The 20,033-nt window shown below is 50.1% G+C and overlaps 2 protein-coding genes across 3 annotated transcripts in view; one reads left to right on the forward strand and one right to left on the reverse strand.

Annotated features, from left to right (window-relative positions):
* The first annotated feature begins 21 nt into the window (after positions 1 to 21).
* On the forward strand, positions 22 to 3,906 carry TSR3 (TSR3 ribosome maturation factor). Its single transcript, XM_021006801.2, has 6 exons — positions 22 to 230; positions 1,496 to 1,712; positions 2,050 to 2,243; positions 2,396 to 2,569; positions 3,256 to 3,319; positions 3,478 to 3,906. The coding sequence occupies exons 1-6, from the start codon at positions 95 to 97 to the stop codon at positions 3,662 to 3,664; spliced, it is 972 nt and encodes a 323-aa protein (XP_020862460.1). The 5' UTR covers positions 22 to 94; the 3' UTR covers positions 3,665 to 3,906.
* The window catches only part of BAIAP3 (BAI1 associated protein 3), an 82,701-nt gene continuing 66,329 nt past the window's right edge, over positions 3,662 to 20,033 (reverse strand). For both annotated transcript variants that reach the window (XM_021006799.2, XM_021006798.2), the window contains exons 12-34: positions 18,063 to 18,170; positions 17,190 to 17,282; positions 16,207 to 16,310; positions 15,706 to 15,829; positions 15,233 to 15,357; positions 14,532 to 14,622; positions 13,741 to 13,797; positions 13,444 to 13,541; positions 12,526 to 12,577; positions 11,596 to 11,726; positions 10,809 to 10,932; positions 10,135 to 10,278; positions 9,850 to 9,942; positions 9,468 to 9,659; positions 9,258 to 9,326; positions 8,531 to 8,610; positions 7,681 to 7,789; positions 6,931 to 7,002; positions 6,576 to 6,656; positions 6,336 to 6,480; positions 6,116 to 6,239; positions 5,603 to 5,808; positions 3,662 to 5,443 (exon numbers count right to left, since the gene is read on the reverse strand). In XM_021006799.2, coding sequence (XP_020862458.1) covers positions 5,343 to 5,443; positions 5,603 to 5,808; positions 6,116 to 6,239; positions 6,336 to 6,480; positions 6,576 to 6,656; positions 6,931 to 7,002; positions 7,681 to 7,789; positions 8,531 to 8,610; positions 9,258 to 9,326; positions 9,468 to 9,659; positions 9,850 to 9,942; positions 10,135 to 10,278; positions 10,809 to 10,932; positions 11,596 to 11,726; positions 12,526 to 12,577; positions 13,444 to 13,541; positions 13,741 to 13,797; positions 14,532 to 14,622; positions 15,233 to 15,357; positions 15,706 to 15,829; positions 16,207 to 16,310; positions 17,190 to 17,282; positions 18,063 to 18,170 — 2,523 coding nt within the window. In that variant the 3' untranslated portion in view covers positions 3,662 to 5,342. The remainder of the gene's footprint in view (positions 5,444 to 5,602; positions 5,809 to 6,115; positions 6,240 to 6,335; positions 6,481 to 6,575; positions 6,657 to 6,930; positions 7,003 to 7,680; positions 7,790 to 8,530; positions 8,611 to 9,257; positions 9,327 to 9,467; positions 9,660 to 9,849; positions 9,943 to 10,134; positions 10,279 to 10,808; positions 10,933 to 11,595; positions 11,727 to 12,525; positions 12,578 to 13,443; positions 13,542 to 13,740; positions 13,798 to 14,531; positions 14,623 to 15,232; positions 15,358 to 15,705; positions 15,830 to 16,206; positions 16,311 to 17,189; positions 17,283 to 18,062; positions 18,171 to 20,033) is intronic.

Raw genomic sequence — 20,033 nt, forward strand, 5'->3', positions numbered from 1 at the left:
ACTGCGCCCTGGCGCGCATGCGCACGCCTGCTCCGGGGTTGTGGGGTCCGGTGCGAAGCGCTTCTCTCCCTAACCACGCCTCCGCCGTCCCGCAATGGGCCGGAGGAAGGCTGCGCGGGGCTCGGGTGCCGAGGGGGCCAAAGGGGGTGCACGGTGGCGGTCTCACGGCTGTTCTCGGGCCGCTCGCTCCTTAGACAGCTTCACAGAGGAGGTCGAGGCGGCGCTTCTCGGTGAGCCGGGGCCGATGGTGACGGAGGGTCTCAGGGATGGGACGGCGCGTGGAGCTGCCCCGGGGACAGGGCGGGGGGTGCCCTAAGGATGCCCCGAGGGGGTGGGGAGGCCTGGGGTTCCCGGGACCGTAGGGCTGCACCCAGGGACTGAGGTGGGAGGGGGAGAGGAGGGTGTCTGGGGTCTCAGGTATGGGATGGCCCTCTCAGAAACGGCCGAAGGGGATGGGGGAGGGTCCCGAAGCTCCAAAAGGGGGTGTGGGGGGGTGGGAACGAGGTGAACTTGGAGTCAGAAAGCTGCAGCGATGGACCACAAGGTTAGGGGTCGTGGGCAGGTCCCTTCTCCTCCCCCCATCTGCGAGTTATATGAGGACTGTCCTTTATTCAAGTTTCTGGTCTGCTCCATAGCCTGCACACTTTAGGTGCTTAATATTTGTTATAATGCTTGTTAAATGATTTGTCATGGCTGAAAGGATAACTCTGGGGTGGTGTGGCACAAAACCATTCCACTTGATTTCTCCATTGGGTTTGTTTTGGAATGTTTTTAATGGTGTGGTGGAAAAAGCTCTGGATCTGAAGTCAGGAGACCTGAATTTGAATCTCATCTTTGCCACTTATTACCCCTTGCAAATCACTTAACCTCCCTGGGCCTTCATTTTTTTATTTGTTAAATAAAAAAGTTGGACTACAGCAGTTTTTAACCTGGGGTCTCTGAACTTTTTAAAAAATATAATTGGTTTCCTTTGTAATCCTGTGTTTAAAAACATTCTGAGAAGAGGCTTTACCAGCCTACCAAAAAGGACACGAAAAAGGTTAAGAATCCTGGACTACCAGCTCTGAATCTATGATCCTATGAATGCATGTAGGATTGAGAGGGAGTGGAGAACTGATTATGATCCTGTTCAAAGGGTTTGAGAGGCTCAGAGTTATAGGAAGCAGAGAAGCAGAGATCTGGGTCAGCAATAGGATCATAAATTTAGAACTGAAAGGGGCCTTAAAGAACACTTAGTCCTTCCCCTCCACCCTATTTTGTATATGACAAAATCGACTTGCCCAGAGCCACACTACTAGTGTTAAAGGTGGGAACTGAACCCAGTTCCTCCTGATTCCAAATCTAAAGTCCTATCCATTAAGCCATGCTGTTTCTTGGATGGGAAGGGGACAGAGGGAGGCTCCAGAGCTTTCCCTTCATCTTTCTTTTCCAAAAATATCCTTCTGTGGCACTACTGAAGGGGCAGGTATCTGAGCTCTGTTTTGTGTGTGTGCAGCCTCTGTAGAAAAAGATGCTTCAGCTGAAGGTGCTTCATCCAAGCTGGAAATGCCTTGCCCCCTGGCCATGTGGGAACTGGGCCACTGTGACCCCCGGAAATGCACTGGCAGGAAGCTGGCCCGACAAGGTCTTGTTCGAACTCTCCGACTGAATCAGAGGTTCAACGGCCTTATTCTCAGCCCCATGGGCACCCACTACGTATCTCCGGCAGATAAGTATGGCTATGAATTTGTCTGGGACAGGGTCCCCTCCAATAGGGTCAGCTACTTGATCGATAGCAGACAGCTTTTAAGGCTGTGATTTGTTGATTCTACTAAGGGTTAGCATTGTAGACTGAAGCAACAGCTGTTGCTCTGGAATTACCTGATTAGACTAGAGCCATTGAGTAACAAGCGGTAGCCCCACATCATGTCCCATGGAGGGAGGGGTCAGATGTTGGACAGGAAACCTCCCTCATTGAAAGACTTTAGCTTGTTGGGGAGACTGGGAGGGTGGGGAGGCTGTCTGTTATACCCCAGGGATGAGTCAGCCCCTGTTGTGGTTGTCTTGTAGACAGCTGGTAGCTCAGTGTGGAGTTGCAGTCATTGACTGCTCCTGGGCCAAACTAGAAGAAACTCCATTTGGGAAGATGCGAGGGACTCACCTTCGTTTGCTGCCCTACCTGGTGGCTGCTAACCCTGTCAACTATGGGCGGCCCTGCAAGCTGTCCTGTGTGGAGGCTTTTGCTGCCACTTTTTGCATTCTGGGTGAGTTTTAAAATGAAGAACTGTCCCTGTCTGATTGGTGAAGAGGAGGGCTGCTGTGGTCATTGCTGGGCCCCCATTTCAGTAGGGTTGTTTCAGGGTACTTGGGGTAGGGTGATTGGTGTTTGGAGATTTCCTCTTTTCTTAAATGGCAGGCTTTTCTGATCTTGCCATCATCTTGCTACGAAAATTCAAATGGGGGAAGGGATTTTTGGACCTGAATGGTCAGCTCCTAGACAAGTATGCAGCCTGCAGTGGCCCTGAGGACGTGCTACAGGTCGAAAAGGAGTTTCTGGCTGGTGCTACCGAGAAACCTGAGCAGGAAATAGGTGAGCTCTATCAGGCTACACTGATTCCTTTGCCTCCACGGGGCCTGACCATCTTGGATACAGTAGTGTAGCCTCTTACCAGACAATTTCCAAACACCTTCATCTGAACCTGTTCTTTTGGGGCTTGACATTCTCCTTATTAAAGTATCACCTTGCTATAGGAAACAATGCAAACTAATTGGTCTGGCATTTCAGGCCTTCCTGGCTCCCACCCACATTTCTGTCCTGCTATTCCTGTTGTTTTATTTTACTTTCCAAACCAACTGAACTGCTAGCAGTTCCCTGAACTCTGCATTCCATCTTCTGCTTGTGTATTTATACAAGTCATCACCCACACTGGGAATGTACTGCTTCTGTTGCCACCTCTCAGAATCCCTATCTTCCCCTTCTTGGAGGCTTTCCCCAATTTGATCATCTCTGCGACTCCAGCAGTTAGTGGGACAAAAGGTCCTTGTCTACTTTCCTTGTAATATCCTTCTGTGTGTATGTGTCCTATCCCCTCTCCTCCAACAGAAGGAAACATTTCCAACCATTTTTGTTTTTATATCTCCATTGTCTAGCATACCTTGTATATAGTAGGCACTTAACATTGCTGTGTTGAATTGAACAAAGGTGTTGGAACTTCTTACTTTTGACTGTGGGGTAGAGATTTTTGACTACCTGCTCACTCTCCTTTGACATTTCAGATCCATTTGATGTGGACTCAGGTCAAGAATTCTCAAATCCTAATAGGCTTGTGGTCCCTGCCAGGTAGGTTTTCCTTCTTTGGTTTTGTTCTTACCCCTGAAAGGCTCAAAGGGTTGTGTGGTGTGTGGCTGACCTCAGCCTGGACTCTTTAAGCTCTTCCAGGGATTTAGCTGCTAATTTTGCTTTTCTGCATATCTACCATTCACCTTCCTTGTTTCCAGAATGGCTAACGACAGCAGTGAAGAATCAGAGAATGAAAGCGATTATGAAAAAGAGGAGGAGGAAGAGGAGGAGGAACAGGAAGGCAGCAGTGATGATGGAAGCCTTGATGAGAAGAATGGAAAGGGATTGTCTGCCACAGTGAACACAGATATTTGGAAAGGAATCAAGAAAAGACAAAGAGACTGACTAGTGCTCAATACAGCTGTATTTTCCAAACCTGGTTGACAAACCTAGAAATGGATTAACTGGACCCATAGATACCCATTTGTCAGAACTTAGAATTGGTGAACTGTGCTAGCCCTACTCAGTAACTGCAGAACTGGACATTTTCATCTATTTCAATGTTTTCCCCATCCTTTAACTCAGCTGAACTGATGGAAATTTTTAGGTGGAGTGAAGGATCTGCCTTTGAGCTATTTGAACTCAGAGGGCCTGGTGTGAGTCTGATTTTATGGGCGTTTCCATCCTAGGAGCCTTTGTTATAGGATAATAGCGTGGTGCTGCTTCCTCGTGGCACGGCAGTCCTCCAGAAGGGAGCAGGCCTGGATCCTGGAGCTTTAGTTTCTGCCTGGGGACCGGAAGCTGGGCAGCCATAAGAGGGGCAGGGGAAGATGAGGCTTGAGTGGGAATTCTGCAGTCCAGACTGGTAACTGTGAGGGCTTGGAACTGGAAGGGAAGATGGGCCTTTGCTCTTGAATCTGTAAGTGCTGCAGACAAGCTCTTTAGGCTACGAGCAGAGAGGCAAGCGGTCTTCTGTGGCCTGAAGGCTAGAGCCCTCTTTAGACCAGGCATATTTTCACGGGATTGCAAAATACAGCTAGAGGTTGTAGAGGAAAAACACAGCACTGGTGCTGAGTGCCCAGTGAGATAGTGAGGAACCTTTCTCAGGGGGCCCATCCTCCATAGGAAATCAGTTTTCCACAAAGGAAAATTACTCTTCTCTGCACTAGGATGAGAGATTTGGTGAGAGGACCAGTCGCCTACAAGTACATATCCCATCTCTTTCTTTTACTAGCTGTGTAACTTGAGGCAGATCTAAATACTTGTTTCCTCATCTGTGAAATGATGGGGCTGTACTAAATGATCTCTAAGAGCCCTTCCAGCTCTGACCTGTGACCTTCCAGGGCCATTAAACTTGGTGTTGTCCCTGGCATTTCCCAGCAGAGCGTCCTAGATAAGATCACAGCCTCCCTCTGCTGTATTAGCCGACTTGGAGGTCGGATAACTGTCTTCTGGCCCCTGTGATAGAAGCTGGCTACTGAATTGAATTTCCTTGAAGAGTCTCTTCTGTGATTGGGGTGGAGATTGTCTGGAGCTGGGGGATAAGTGGGCAGTGGGCGCTGTCCTTCACACTCATCAGATTGCTGCAGAGCTGGGTGAAGCAGGCTTAGAGAATTTGGTAGCTCTGTTCCACCCCCTGTACCACCTGCTTACCTTGACACCTCCCCAGTCATGCCCTAAATGCTCTAACAATTGCTTGAATGGGTCATTTGGGTGGCACTTTTGGGTCTCCAAGCAAATGGGAAGGGAAGGGCAGTCGCTGTCACTGACAGGTGGAGACTTGGGCCCCAGTGGCCCCAGGGTAGGGGGTGTTCACAGCAAAGGCATCAAACCAAAATTGAACTAGGAGCGGGTAAAGCTGTTGGGCCTGGCTGAGGCGCACACAACACTGAACAAGGAGAAACATCACAGACTGACCCACCACTGAGGTTACACCAGAAGGAACTGAACAGGAGTTTCTGATGAAAGACCAAACGGACCCTGATGCTTTGATGTAGATAATTGCAGCCAGAGGTGGAGATAGGGGGTGGGGAGGAGAGGAGGAAAGGGGAGCGTGAGTGTGGCACCACCCAGAGAAAGCTGCTTAATCGTCTCCCATGCTCTTCTCCATCTCTTTGAGTTTCTTCACAAACTCTTGTGCTTCTCTGTCCATCCTTCCCTCCAGCATCCTCAGTGCTGATTTCACTAGGGGAGATTATCCAGCTCAGGTTAACCAAATTCAGGCAGGGTTCCCCCTTTCCCCCCATGTCTTCCCAAAGGGCTAGGACTTCCTTCCCTTAAGGTAAGCCCAGCAATCTTCATAGGGATGAGCCAGGGCCAGGGTTTGAGGAAAGTAGTCATTACCATTGGCTTTGGGCCTGCGGAGGTGAAGAGTGGTTGGCTGCATGCTCCTCACACTGCTTCCCACTTGGGGCCTGCTAAGCCCACTGATGCTGCTCAGGGCCAAGGCAGCCTCTCCAGCGAAGTCATTGGTGGACAGCCAGTCATGGTCCATTACAGTGAAGACTACGCAGGCCGCCCGATGGCGGCACAGCTCTGCAGGGACTGAGCTGGGGAGCCAGAGAGAGAAAAATCAGTGGAGGCAAGTGGCTGGGTTAGGGCTTCATGTTGGGGAACTAGCCATACCAGAACCCCAAATGGGGTTCAATCCCAAGAATGATTTAACCAGACCACTAGAGTCTCACTGTGGCTGGGCAGACCCTGAAACAAACAAGGACAAATTTTGAGGGGCTCCAAAGGGTCTGATTGGCCAGAACATATGCAACCATCCAACCCGATTCCCTTCAACTAATACTGGGGAAGGAGAAAGCTCGAATAACTTGCAGAGAGAAACCCAGCCCTTTCCTCGGGACTCACAAGTGGAACAGCTCATCATACACAGGGTGTAGGGTCTTGGTCTTGACCTGGGTCCTCTGGCTTCGGGCCAGTGGGAAAATGTGGTGGGGACAGAGTTCAACAATGACAAAGGGGTCACTTAGGCCTGCAGAGGGAAGAGGAGGAAGCTGAGCTCAGCTGGTCTGTTGGGATCCACCTTCATTCCCAACCCATCTGCCCCCGGCTCCTCTCCCCTCCTCACCGTTGGCATCCAGGGCAATTAAGTCTGCAGCATGCAGCACCTCCACAGCCAGCCGCTGTTCTGCCGCCTCATAGTAACACCTGACACTCAGCCGTCCATACTTATTCTGCTCCATCGATCTCTGGGAGAGAGTTGTCCCCCCGCCCTACCCCAGTGCCAACAGTCAGCTGGGCTTGGGGCAGCCACACTGGGCCAGATGAACAGGTGTGCAGGGGCTGCGGTCAGCGGTGGGGACCCTACCTGTTTGAGCTTGTCCAGGTAATACTGCTCAATGCACTCATTGGTGGAGCACTTGTTGAGGCGTAATTCCTCCTCCAAGGTCTGCCAATAGCAAGTCCCTCAGGCTAGAAGGGCGACTGGGAGGTGGCCCCCAGGCTGCCCAGCACCCAGAGGGTCTAGTCTGTTCTCTGGGAAAAGAGCTTTCAGGTGGTTTGGGGGGAGGCGGGCTAGGCTAGAGAGGATAGGAAGACCAGGGACTGCTCCCAATGACACAAGGTCCCAGGGTAAATAAAGGTTCCCACCCTCACCCCGCTCTGCTCCAACCCTTTCTCCCTCCTCCAAATCCAGGCCTCTGGTCCCTTTGTCTAGGGCTCACCTTGTAGTGTCCGTCCCTCAGGCTCTCCAAGGGTAACCCTTGCCCTTCTGCATGGAAAAAATCCACTAAGGCCTGAGGAAAGGGGAGGTATAAATTGGAGAGGGCATTACTCCCGGGTGCTACACCCAAGTGCACAGAACATCCTCCCCAGCCTTCCAGCTGGTGTGTATGCCAAAGGACCCAGACATTCAGCCCAGGGCCATGGCAAGGAGAATGTTGAACAGGACTCTTCCACAGCTATGTCTGTCCCCATTACCATGGATGGAGGAGGCTCGGGCTTCACTTTGGGCAGGCAGACAGTGCCTCTCTGAAGAGGCAACTGCACCATCACATATGCCCCCCAGTGGGCCACTGCCCCAGCGATTTCCATGTGCTCCAGAAGCCAGTCATAAAGAAGCCTGCTTTACTTCATATAGCTCGGGGAATCTTTCTCGCTTTAGTTACAACTCAGTAGTCCTCACTTAGGAGTCTTGAGCCACCTTTGACATATTCAAATCAGTTCTTAGTTACAATTTAGGATGAATCCTTCAACTGTTCCCCTGTGACACCCTCAAATCCCCAAGGACCAAATCCAGTCTATGGCTCGTTAAAGGCATGCCAGAGTCAATACTGAATTGAACCATTCCCTACCATCTGGCACATCTTTTACCCTGGGACATGTCCTCCTGCTTCAGGCCAGCTCCCCAGAACGTCTCCAGCTCCTGCTTGAGCTGGGCCCCTTCCCCTCAATTCCAGCCCTATATCACTCACCTCCAATGTATAGTAAAACCTTCTGTAGAACTCAGCAGAGACATCTCTGTTGGCCCCAAGAGCCTGAAGAATGACCTGAAGCAGCAGATCCCAGAGAGCTTCCAGCACCCTGGTCAGGAGAGTATGTTTATGTATTGAGGTGGATGGTGGAAGGGGGCTGGGGGCTGAGGAAACAGACATTCCCATTGGAGCTGGCCTCTCCTTTCTTTATCTGCCCTGGGCTGAAACTAGCAGACAGAGCTCCCCTGAAGAGAAGTGTAGCCACTTCGAGGACAAGGACAATGACCATGGCTAACTCCCAAGCTGGGAAGAACAGCAGGGTAAAGGGAGGTCCTTTATCTGAACTAGGGAACAAGGAACTGGGATCTTCTGTTTCATTAACCTGTCAAACTCCCTATTTGCAGCCCTTGGAAGTCCCTCAAATCATTGGCCTTCCTTGACAAGACCTCGTAACACCTTCCCACCCCCACCCTCCAACACATATTGTGCCTGGGATAGCCACAATTATACACACCCCCAAAAATATCTCATTTTTCAGTCCAGAATACCCTATCTCCTGCATCAAAGCCTTGCCAAGGGTGAGAAGGCCCCTCTCCCTGGGATCTGGAAAATTAGGGGGTGGGACTAAATCATAGATCATACATTAGGGCTAGAAGGAACCTTAGGAACCATCCCATCGGTCAAATGAAACATTTATTAAGCACCTACTGTGTGCTTAAAGACAGGCAAAAGGTAGTCCCTGATCTCAAGGAGCTCCGAGTCTCATGTTCAACAGAGAATCCCTAAAGGCTCTTCCAGCTCTAGACCTGCAGCCCTCCACAGCCCCCCAACCCTAAAGCCCTGGAAGTACCGGCAGAGGTTTTCCTTCACTAGTGAGTCACTGAGAAGAATCAGCTTGTCATCCAGATATTTCATGAGAGGGGCTATGGCCTGAAGAGAGGGATGGAGGGAAGACCCAGTGAACAGGAATCCCATCTTTGTGTGTGTAGGGGGGTATTTTCTGCCTCCCCGTCCTAGCAGACCGTAGGCTCGGCATGATTCTCCCCTCCAGCCCAGACCCATCTCCAACCCTTATTATCTGTGTGAACATAAGCAAGTCAGTCCCCTCTTGGAACTCCAGTTTTCCCATCTGCAAAAGGGGGATGATATTCTCACTATCTGCCCCCACAGGCTTCTTGTACAGAAAGATGATTTGAGTCACAAGGCACCATAGACACATGAGTGATTATTTTTCTATTATCCCCTATTAGAGGCAGCTAGGTGGTACAGGGGATAGAGCATGGAATCACGAAGACCCGAGTTCAAATCTTGCCTCAAACACGTCCTAGCTATATAACCCTGGGCAAGTCACAACTTTTATCTGCCTTAGTTTTCTCAACTATAAAATGGGGATAATAACAGCAACTCCCTCAAAGGGTTGATGTGAGGATCAAATGAGACCATATTTATAAAGCACTTTAGCACAGTGCCTAGCACAAAGTAGGCACTTCATCAATGCTTATTCCATTCCATCTCCCAGGGCCATGGAATGGAGTACAATTCATCTTAGAGAGCCTTGGCCCTGTGCAGGGACTCACCTCTTCATTCTGGATCGAGTCTGGTGATAGGCTGATATGTTGAACATACTTCTTAATGTCTCCTACCATCTAGGGGGAAGGGAGATGGGGGAGAATGAGGAAGTAAGTGACTGGGAGGGAGAGAAGTGTCCCAAAGGGGAGGAAATGAAGGCATCCTAGAGATGGGAGCATCTTGTGAGCACAGCATGCCCCAGCCCCAGCCTGCCCCACCTTGGCCGTCAGGTGTGCAATCATGTTCCGGGCCTCCCTCTGAAGGTCCTCATCCATAGCCAGCAGTCGGTTCTTCAGGGCTCTGGGGAGGCCCCCTGGGGACCCACCACCTGGCTCTGGCCATTCCAGCCCCCGAAGTACCTGTCCTGTGGCTTTTCGTACATGTTCCACATTGTTCAGGGCAATGCAAAGCTGGGAGAGGAGAGAAGGGAACGGGACACATGACCAGTACTATCCCCAGGATCTGGTTAGGAGAGACCACTCCAAAGGAGCCAAACCAATCCCTGAAACCCTAAGGGCTTTGTCTTGTGACTCCACCTCCCCTATGCCATGCCCCCCCCCACCCATTCTCTTCACCCAGCCCCCACCCCAACAGACTCACCGGCTCACTCACTGCTTCACCCAGGGCCAGGGGCCGTGTGTCCACTTTCCTCCGAACCAGTTCTGGGTAGTATAGAGCAGCCTCACAGATATCCTTAGGGAGAGAAGAAATAAGCCTTCCACGTCTCCTTCTCACCCAGAGCTCCCCACAGATAACACTTTTCTCCCCACCAAGTATGGCATGTTTCCCTCTCCCTGCCCCTTGCTCTCCTAAGGCAGGGCCCCTCAAACTGGAGGCTCTCCAGGGCAAGCCTTTGTCTCTCCATCCCCTCATTCCGGGCTTCACCTCGGTGAGCTGAGTCACTAGGTCCAGGGCCTCTGCTGATTCTGGCCAGGCCAGCTGGGCCCATAGCTCCTGGGTCTGGGAGAAGCAGAGGGTGGCATCTGCTGCTGAGCTGCTGTGTTTGGAGGTGGCGTCCATGGGCTCCAGCTGGGTTGGGGGGGGGAGAGATAGAAACAGACCGTGCATCAGGCACTGGTGCTTCTCCTGTGGGGCAGACCCTCCCAAGGGCATTCATGGGACCGAAGATTGAGAACCTGAAGGGGCCACTAGTCCAATCTCCACATTTTGTAGCTCAGGAAACTGAGATTTAAATCAGTTAAGTGACTTGCCCAAGTTCAGGGCCAGAATTTGAATCTCACCCTTCTAGCTCAATATCCAGTGTCTTTCACTTGAACCACACTGCTTCTCAATTTCCCCCAAACCTAACACCCCCACCCCTCCCCACCAAATCATCCTTGGGTAGGAGCAACTGAACTTCTTCCCCACATACCTCCTAGGGCCTCAGTTCCTCTGCTATGGGAGGATAGAGGAACCAATTATACTTCCCTCTTTACCTAGAAGGGATCTCCTGGATTGGAGACAAGGCGGGGGAGTTGATAGGTAAAAATCTGTCCCTCTCCCACCCAAGCCAAGGGATAATGCACCTGGACTACAGAGATCCCAGCCTCACCACCCACCTTGTCCACATCTACAGCCCTCTGGAGTCGTTGACGAGTCTTGTCCCGAAGAGTTTGCAGCCACAGGCGAATGGCTGGAAGGAACTGAGTGTGGAATCCTGGCAAGGCCAAGGCAGAGCTGTCCCTAGGCAGGAAGGAGAAGAGGCTAAAGGGTTAGGGTCTTGAATCCCTTCTCCTTCCCTACTTCAATCTCCCCCAAGGAAGTTGTGAAGTGATGAGGAGACTCCCTCTTTTTTTTTCTCATTGTTCAGGGTGGAACTTGGGAGCTGGAATGGAGGGAGGGATGGGAGAGGTTATTTGTGATGGTCTAAAATAATCAAGGAAGACTTCCTGGAAGAGGAAGGCATACAGGTGTTTGTTCTAGGTTGAAGGTTGGGGGTGCATTAAGGGTATGGTCTAAGAGACTCAACCAAGAAGAGGAAGAGGAGGGATCTGGAAGTTGGCAAGGATCTAGGCTTGGTCATAGAGGGAGAGAGAACCATGGGGGGGGGCGGGGCTGGGACATGAGAAACATAGGCCTGGGGGTGGTAGAGCACCAGTAGGCTATCTTGTCTTCCAGAAATAACTCCTACCCCCAAACCTTCTCCCCCCCCCCCCGGAGGCATATGACAGATCATTAGAATTGGAAGAAACCTTACTCTATCAGGGGAAAGGAAAATAAAAGCTTACTTTTCCATACCACTGTTTAATGTCTACCGAACACTTTCCTTACAATAACCTATGAGGTAGGAGGTGCAAGGGTTAGGACCGTAGAATGCTAGAACAGCAGAGATAGGAATTCACTTACTTGGTAGGGAGGTAGGCTCTTAAGCGCTGGATCTCTGCCAGGGTGATGTAGAGCTCAAAGAGGCCTGAGGCGCTACCCAACTCCAGCCCAGTGCTCAACTCCTCCACTGGAGCCTGGATCTCTTCAGCTACCTGCTCCACAGAGGCCACCCACTGAGCCTGGCTTCGGCCAGGCCCATATGGGAGCTTCATAACTACTGCCTTGCTTCAGGCAGCTCAGTACCATGGAGAGCGGAGCAAAGACAAGTTGGGGAGAAGGAGAGGGACAGAAGAGAAAGGAAAGGAAAAGAAATAGAAAGGAGGAGAAAAGAAAGAAGAGGAGAAGGAGAGGGAAGAAGGAGGAAGGGAGAAAAGATGGAGATGGAGAAGAGATGGAGAAAAAGAAAAGAAAGGAAAGAGGAGAGGTAAGAAAAAGAAGGAAAGAATACAGGAAAAGAAGAAGGAGAGAAAGAGAGAACAGAGGAAGGGAGAGGAGGAGGCAGAGCAGAGGATAAGAAGAGAGAAGGTGGGAGACAGGATGGGCAAACCTACTTTGTGAAAATTCAAATTCACCTACAAGATAAATTAACAAGTACCATACTGCACACTACCCTAGTGTTTACAACAGGGCTTTTAAATGGCCGACCATCCCCCTCTATGTGTTTACAATCAGATTCAATTTCCATGCAGCTTTCTCAGGATCCTGCTTACTATGGCCCACCTGTTGGGGAAGATGGATTCCTTGTTCCCAGTAAGCTAAGATAGAACAAGGAACCCTCATGCTCTCCTCATCCCCTTTCTCTTCAGGCGTAGGACTAAGGAAGACAGGAAGAAACAAAGGACCCTTGTTTCTCCCTCCCTCATCAGGTCAGAATTGGGGATCCAAATTCCTTTCTGAGGTGCCCCCAAAGTCTGGGTCTTGGAATGAGGCATTCCCCAGGGGGCCCCTCACCAGCTTCTCCAACTGCCGATAGGTGATGCCAAATAAATCAACCTTCACAATGCTGTGGAAGGAAAGATGGACCTAGCTGAAGCAGGAAGAAAGAGCCTGGGGATCCTCCTCCTCCTCAGCCTTGTTGTACCCTGATGCAAGGTGGTGGTGGTAGTGACAGAGGCACAGTATTTTGTCCTTCCTCATGCAAGAGACACAATTGAAGAGACCTTCTACTATTTTCCCTGCACTCTGGAGATGAATTCTCTCGGACTCCCCAGCTTCAGCAGTACAGGGACCTTAAATATTCCAGCATTGGTTTTGCCACCAACTGTTTTGTGACCTTGAAAGTCGTGGAATCATAGGATCTTAGAGATCATCTGGCCCAACCCCAACCTTTGACAGGGAGTAGTGTCAGACATTTATATAGCACATTATTAAGGTTCTCTAAGAACAGCTCCATACATTCTCTCATTTGAGCCTCACAATAACCCTATGAATTAGCTACTTCAAGAATTATTAGCCCCATTTAACAGATGAGAAAACAGAGGCTCAGAGAGATGTGGTGACTTGCCCAAAGTCCCACCTGTAGGAAGTGGCAAAGCCAGGATTTGAAGATGGGTGGGTCTTTCCACTAGAAAGCATGGTTACTGCCTAACATAGTTTATGTTGCTTCAGTTGGCTGGGATTCAGTGTCTTCCCCTATAAAAGAAATAATTTCTACCCCATCTCTCCCAGGGATGGGGGTCTATGAGGATCTAATGAGAGTGGAGGGAAAAAAGATTTGTAAAGTGAGGTTTTGTGTGTTTGAGAGGTGATGAGTTACATTTTGAAGAGGGGTCTTTGGTGAGTGTGTGTGTGTGTATATACCCTCTCTGCTTATTCCTTCTCTGTCTATCCTGCTCTCCCACTCCCACCCCACCTTGTCTCTTTCCTCACCTGACAAAGAGCCTTCCATAGACGCTGTGGCTGGCCTGTAAGTCGTCATACACGGCATCTGCCAGGCTGATAAGTCCAGGGAGACATTCTAGCCCAGGCTGCAGTAAGAGGTCATTCTCATTGCCCTGGGCTGAGCCCAGGACACAGGTGCACGTGCACATACATACACACTCACACCCACACATGCAGTATGCAGAAATATGTCCATATCTGTCTATGAGCACAGGCTTTTATAAACCTATGGAGAGGAACATAACCCATGACCCTCCAACCCCAGCCCCACACTGTGGGCTCTACCTTTCCCAGGGGCCTCCGGCTTCTCTGGAGTCTTTCATACCAGTCCTGAGTTCCTTTCTGAAACAGAAACCAGGATGTACCTTCAAAGTGTGTGGCTATTCTCTCAAAGTACATAGAGGGAGGTCATTTAGGTTGGCTAGACCCAGTTCAATAGACTCCTCCAAGTGTATGAGTTGGGAGAATGAGAGGCTTGTGGAAAAACTCCCATCCCTTTTTAGCTTAAGGAAGTTGTGTATGCAGAACTAGGGTGGAGTTACAGGGGCTTTGTCTCAAGGCACTAACCTGTAGGGTCGACAAAAATGTAACATGCTCCTCTGGCAAAATAGAAGCCACTATAGGAAACAATTTTTCCTCCCACTCAACTGAATTTCATTACCTTTTATTTGTTTTTTTCACATCAGGAATTACATAGTTTTCAAGCTGAAGGTGGTTTCATGCTGCTTGCCCTGAGATTTGAGTTTTGCTAATTGTCCCAAGTGTGAAAATGGTTTGTTGTAGTACTGGGTGTACAAAGAAACATGAAGGAGGCTAGGGGGTCTGGGCTAAAGCATCCCCTGAGACATAGTAAGGACACATTAGAGAAATGGAGGATCTGAGAAACTGAGCTGGATACTGGCCCTGATTCAGGTGGCCAGGCTACATGGGGAGAGGGGAAGACCACCCCGAGGCCCTTTTGAGGTTGGGAGGAGCAAGGACTCTGGTGGGATCAGGGAATACGGGAGAGAGAAAGGATGAGAAGATGGGAGGAGAGAGGAGGACTGTCACCGATGGGGCCTAAGAGTTATATCTACCTTCAGGGCTGTGGCAATGTCCACGTGTAGCTCATTCTGGAATGGGCAGACCATACGGAAGGGCTGCAGGCTGTAAATCTGACTAAGACACCTGGGGTTGGGGGAAGACATAAGGAGAAAGCCTTACCATGATGAAAAATCAAGTTTTTCAAACTCAAAAAAACATTTTCCCCACATATCCAAAAAGGGCTCAGCGGAACTCCTAAAACTGGGATAATCAGTGTGGATTGTGCCAGAACCCTCCCACTCTGTCCCCATCCCCCAACCCTTTACTGAGACCTCATCAGCACAGTGAGCCCCCCTCATCCCCTTCCAGACCTTAAATCCTTCAATTAGCCTCCATCCTTCTCATCATGCTCCCTTCCTCCTCACTGAGCCCCCACCCATCTCTCACTGATTATTTCACTGAGGCCCTACCCCAGTCACTAATCCTTCATCCCTCTCACTCAGTTTTTTTCTTCTTTTTTGGAAACTGGAGCTCCCTATTCTTGCCCAGGCTGGAAGTTCATAGCCGCCACTCCTTGCCCTGATCTCACTACTGACCGACACAGGGGTTGTAATCTGCTTTGTTTCCAACCTGAGCTTGCTCTTCCCTCCTTAGACAGCCTGGTGGGACCCCTCCGCCTATGGGGCTCACCACATTGGTGCTGGACTTAGTGAGGATGCTCCCCACCCCTGCCGGCCAGCCCTGAATAGCCCACCTCAGGAGGAACTCAAGGCGGCTGACAGCATTGCTGTTGGTGACGGGGAACAGCTCCCGGAGCTGTCTCAGCAGCAGGAGGGCATGCTCCACAAAGGAGATGAAGCTGTTGGCCAAACTCTCCTCCTGAGAAGAGACAAGCTATTCTCTCCAGGGTCCTGGCCAGGACATGCAGTCCCTCCCCCTGCAGTCATTTCCAAAGTACTTGTGTAACAAGGAAAGCAAGAGGCTCGGGGCAAGAGCCCCTAACTCTTGGCTCATAGATGAGGCCAAATGATGTTGGCCCAGCCCCCAGCATGTACAGTGAATACATGCATATTATCCCCCCTCCCTCAGACCTGGGCCTCAGGGTGGTGATGTTCAGCCCACCCCCCTCTCCGCTCACCCGGAAGCTGCCTGTGGTCCCTGATGAAGCCCCTCCTTGGCTTTCCCACAAACCTTGTCCCCACCCTGACCCATGCGGGTCCCACTCACCTGTTGTCTAGGTAGAGCAGCTGCTGCTTCTCCCCACTGCTCCTGAATGGTTCCAAGTAGCTCCAGAAGGTAGCAATAGTCCAAGCCACAAGCCTGGTGGTGCTGGCTGCTGACCTGCCAGTGTCTATGGGGCCCCCAACCCAGGAAGCCTATCAGCACCGGCCTTTCCCCTGCTTCCTTCTGTGTGCCTGGCTCTCCACATGTGTCCTCACCCCTCTGCCCTGCTCCCTCCACGTCTACAGCCTCAGCTTCCTTCTCCCCCCTCCTCAGTCCTATGATCTGCCTTTTCCTATCTGGCCATCTCCATCCGTCTCTGCTCTCTGGCCCGATGTTTGTGCCCCCACCCTTGTCCTTCCTTGCTATCTGCCCCCACCCATCTCCCTCCACTGTTTGCCATTGGGTCCTAAGGGCCGGGTCTGGGGTTGCTTCGTCCATTTAGCAGTAGCTGGAAAACATCTCAGAGTCTCTAACCTCACTCCAAGAAGACTGCACCATACTCACATCATGGCTAGCTGCAGAGATGAGAGATCCGTCTGGGTGCCATGGTGAGAAAGAATAGTGAGCGCAGATCCGCTCAGTTCTCCTTTCCAGCTGTAGGCTTCTGGCTGCCAAAGCAAGGGTAGAATATTGTGACAAGGATGGCAGGAAAGGGGCAGAGATGAGAAGGCCCTCGCATGGTCCGTAAAGCCTTCTAGGACTAATCTGCCTCCTCTAACCTCTGGCAGCTCAAGAGTTGGGCTGCTGGCTTCAGATCCTAACTCCAGCATTTACTAGTACCCACGCACTAGTGGGCAAGTCATTAATTGCTCTGAGCCTCTATTCCCTCATCTGTAAAATACAAATAATAATGCTTACATTTGCAGCTTCAGAGAATAGTTGTGAGCAAAGTTGTTTGTGAACATTAATGCCCTATAGAAACAGGAGTTATTGTTGTTATTGTCTAAACTAGAATCAGGACAAGGGATCTTTGCTCCCTTGGCAAAGTTTGAAAATCATGCCACTGTAACTTGTTTGACTTAATTGATCACAGAATGAGTACGTCTGATCCATTGAGTATCATGCTCTGGGATAAAAAGATGTGCATTTAGAAAATGTCACATTAAAAAGTGTGTGCTGTCCCTACCTGGGTAGCTGCCTACCTTTCCTGGCCCTGGTAGCTTTTGGCCTGGGCACACCTGGATACACTCTCCTGTGGTGCTTTCTATCCCATTCATGTGATCCCACTTCCCCCACCAGACTGAGTTTCCCAAGGGGCAAGGACTGTGCCTCTCTCCTCCTGCCACACACAGTAGGCACCCAAGTTGCTTATTACAGATATATTCCTTGACCTCATTGTTCCCCAGCTGCAGGACGCAGGGCAAGAGGTGGGGAACAGGAGGAGGTGAGACCTCAAGTCGTAGGGTGAAGACTTTACTTCCCTTGTTCTATCACCCTCCACCCATTCCAGCCACCTGCTGAGAGAAGCGGCAGGCCCTGAGCCTCACCTGGTCCTGGCCATGCTCAAACTTAAGCAGTTGGCTGAGGAGCAGTCCATGCACCTGGAAGCCTGACATCCTCCGACTCATGCTGGTGTGTCTCTGAAACAGAAGTCCACATCATACCTCACTGGCCTGTCACCCAAAGCTGCCCTTAGCGAGCCAGTACCCCTCTCTCAGCATTCCTGCTAGCCCAAGCATTGTCCACGATACCCCCGCACCAACATCTAGACCCTTTTCCTCATAGCCCTACCCCCTTACTGGTTCCCTAGCTGCGGGCATGGGTGCTCGTGTGAGCACGCACGTGCACGCGCGCACACCACACACACACACACACACACACACACCACACACACACACCCAACTCAAATAATGCCACAGGGAGAACCTGGATTGTGGCACAATACCCAGTAATCCCAGGTAGGAAATGCATTCTCCCTTTGACCTCATGGCCCACAGGATATTTCCCAGAGGGGAGAAAACAGGAAAGGGAAAAGGTGCGATTAAAAAAAGGAGGAGAAAGGCAGAATGGGAAAGAGATGGAGTAAGAATAAAGGAGAAAGTGGGAGAGGAGATAGAAGAGGGGGAAGGAAAGAGAAAGGCAAGAGGGAAAAGTGGAGGAGAGAGATATAGGAGGAGGGAGGTGGAGTGAGGAGAGGGAAGAGAAAGGAGAAAGATGAGGAAGGAGGAGATAGAGAGGCAGCCAAGAAAGCAAGTGGCAGGAAAAGAGAATTCACAAAATCCTAGTAGAGCAGCTGTGAACCTTGAGAAATTTGTTTTCCAACAGCTGTGGATGCCACAGTGGGGACTTTCTGGATCCCAGCCCAGGAGCAGGGCTCCCTGCCTGATCTGAGGGGGTGAGTAGAAAGGAAAGGCCACTACCTGCGTGGTGATCAGCTTGAGGATGAGATGGCAATCTCCCTGGACACGAGAAGAGCTGGATCGAGGCTCTAACTTGAACCATTTGTCTAAGCCGGTCACGGGAATCTCCTGCAGAAAGAAATAAGTCTGCCTCATCCCTACTGCCTGCTGGCATTGGTCTCCCAGGAAAAACCCTGTTCACTTCTCTGCAAACACAGAGCTACCTTGCCTCTCATAACAGACATGCCCAGAATCCTAGACTATATTAGAGCTACGAGGACCTTTAGGGGTGCTCCAGGTTGACCCCTCATGTGAGAGATAAGGACTTTCAACATTTTGGCAAAGGCAGAAAGACTTGCTTATCCAATTTGTAGATGACACAAGGCTAGAAAAGATAGCTAGATTTAGACAGGCTAGAAAGATGGGCTGAAGAATCTAATAAAATAAAATAATATTTATATTTTATAATTTGTTATATATTTATATATTATTTTATTATATTATTTATATTTATATTATAAAGTTGTATATAAAATAATACAATAAAATGATATGTTATGGATAAATATACACTTCTGATGAAGCTAGATACCTCAGTGGATAGGGCAACGGGTTAGGAGTCCAGAAGACCTGAGTTCAAATCCAGCCTCAGACACTTACTAACTGTGTGATCCTGGGCAAGTCACTGAACCTCTGTTTGTCTTAATCCACTGGAGAAGGAAATGGCAAACCACTCCAGCATCTTTGCCAAGAAAACTCCACTGGCAGTATTAGCATGCTATAGTCCACAGGGTTACGAAGAGTCAAACATAACTAAACAATGACTGAACAACAATAACAATGCAGGTCTAAACTTGAGCCCCCAAAGTGAACTGAACAAATGTATGATGGGGGAGCCATGATTAGACAGCAGTTCATGTGAAAAATAATAAAGGCTCTAGGAGAGAGAAGGTTCCGTGGACAGCCTTCTCAATATGAGTCCACACTGTAACATGGCCACTGAAATAGCGAATTCTATTTTAGTCTGTATTAGTGGAAGCTCAGGGTTGAGAATAAAGAAGGTGGCAGTCCCACGGAGCTCTGCCCTGGACACTCTACCTCTAAAGAAACGTGTTCAGTTCTGGGGAGCAAGAACATTGACAAACTGAGACACGCCCAAAGGAAGATGAACAGAGTAGTAGAATGGCTAATGACTGCCAAACAAGGAACAGGGAAGCTTAGCCTGGAGAAGAGAAGACTGGAGGTGCTAAATGAGCCCCATGTTCTGGAATCTGAAAAGCTGTTATGTGGAAGAGAGATTTGCTTTGTTCTGCTTGGCCCCAGAGGGCAGAACAAGGAACAGGCAGGAGAAGTTGCAAAGAGGAAGATTTTGGCTTGATTTATAAGGGGAAACTTCCTAACAATTAGAGTTATCTAAAAGTACAAGAGGCTGTCTCATTTGGGAAAGAATGGGATGAGATGGAAGGAAGGAATTCACCATCACTGGAGGTCTTCAACCAGAGGCTGGATGACTCCATCTCCAGAATGTCATAGAGGAGATTTCTATTCGGGTACAGTCTGAACCTCTTGGGTTTCTTCCAACTCTGAGAGTATATGGCATCCATGGAAGGGGAGGGATGTGTCCAAAGTCATACTTCAATACGTGAAAGATCTGTAATGTTGTTAGTATGAGGGAATCCTAGCATGGTAACCTTACCCATTGAAGATTATAGTCCCTCTATGATATGATACATAAGTCCCAGCAAGTTGTCTGAGTCAACTCGGTAAAGCAGCCTTCAGCAGGGGCAGGAGGCAGCATGTGCTGGGCAAACCAAGCCACCACCACCACCTTGACTACCATCTTCCCTCACACTCTGATGGAGACAGCCGAGGACCCTGAACCCAAGAGCTTGGGGAGGAGCTATGCTTCCAGCCCAGTGGCCTCGGCCATCAACCTGGGAAGCAGCCCCCGTGGAGATGCAGCCCAGTAAATGCTCCTGCAGGGGCTGCAGC

This window comes from Phascolarctos cinereus, unplaced genomic scaffold (genome assembly GCF_003287225.1).
Source record: "Phascolarctos cinereus isolate Bilbo 61053 unplaced genomic scaffold, phaCin_HiC Scaffold_4;HRSCAF=312, whole genome shotgun sequence".
NCBI classification, from domain to species: domain Eukaryota; kingdom Metazoa; phylum Chordata; class Mammalia; order Diprotodontia; family Phascolarctidae; genus Phascolarctos; species Phascolarctos cinereus.

Bases quoted from the DNA above. Each gene is read 5' to 3' on its own strand.
- TSR3 (XM_021006801.2), top strand. From the start codon at position 95: ATGGGCCGGAGGAAGGCTGCGCGGGGCTCGGGTGCCGAGGGGGCCAAA. The intron at 231-1,495 runs GTGAGCCGGGGC...GTGTGTGTGCAG, and splicing joins GGTCGAGGCGGCGCTTCTCG to CCTCTGTAGAAAAAGATGCT. The intron at 2,244-2,395 runs GTGAGTTTTAAA...CTTAAATGGCAG, and splicing joins TGCCACTTTTTGCATTCTGG to GCTTTTCTGATCTTGCCATC.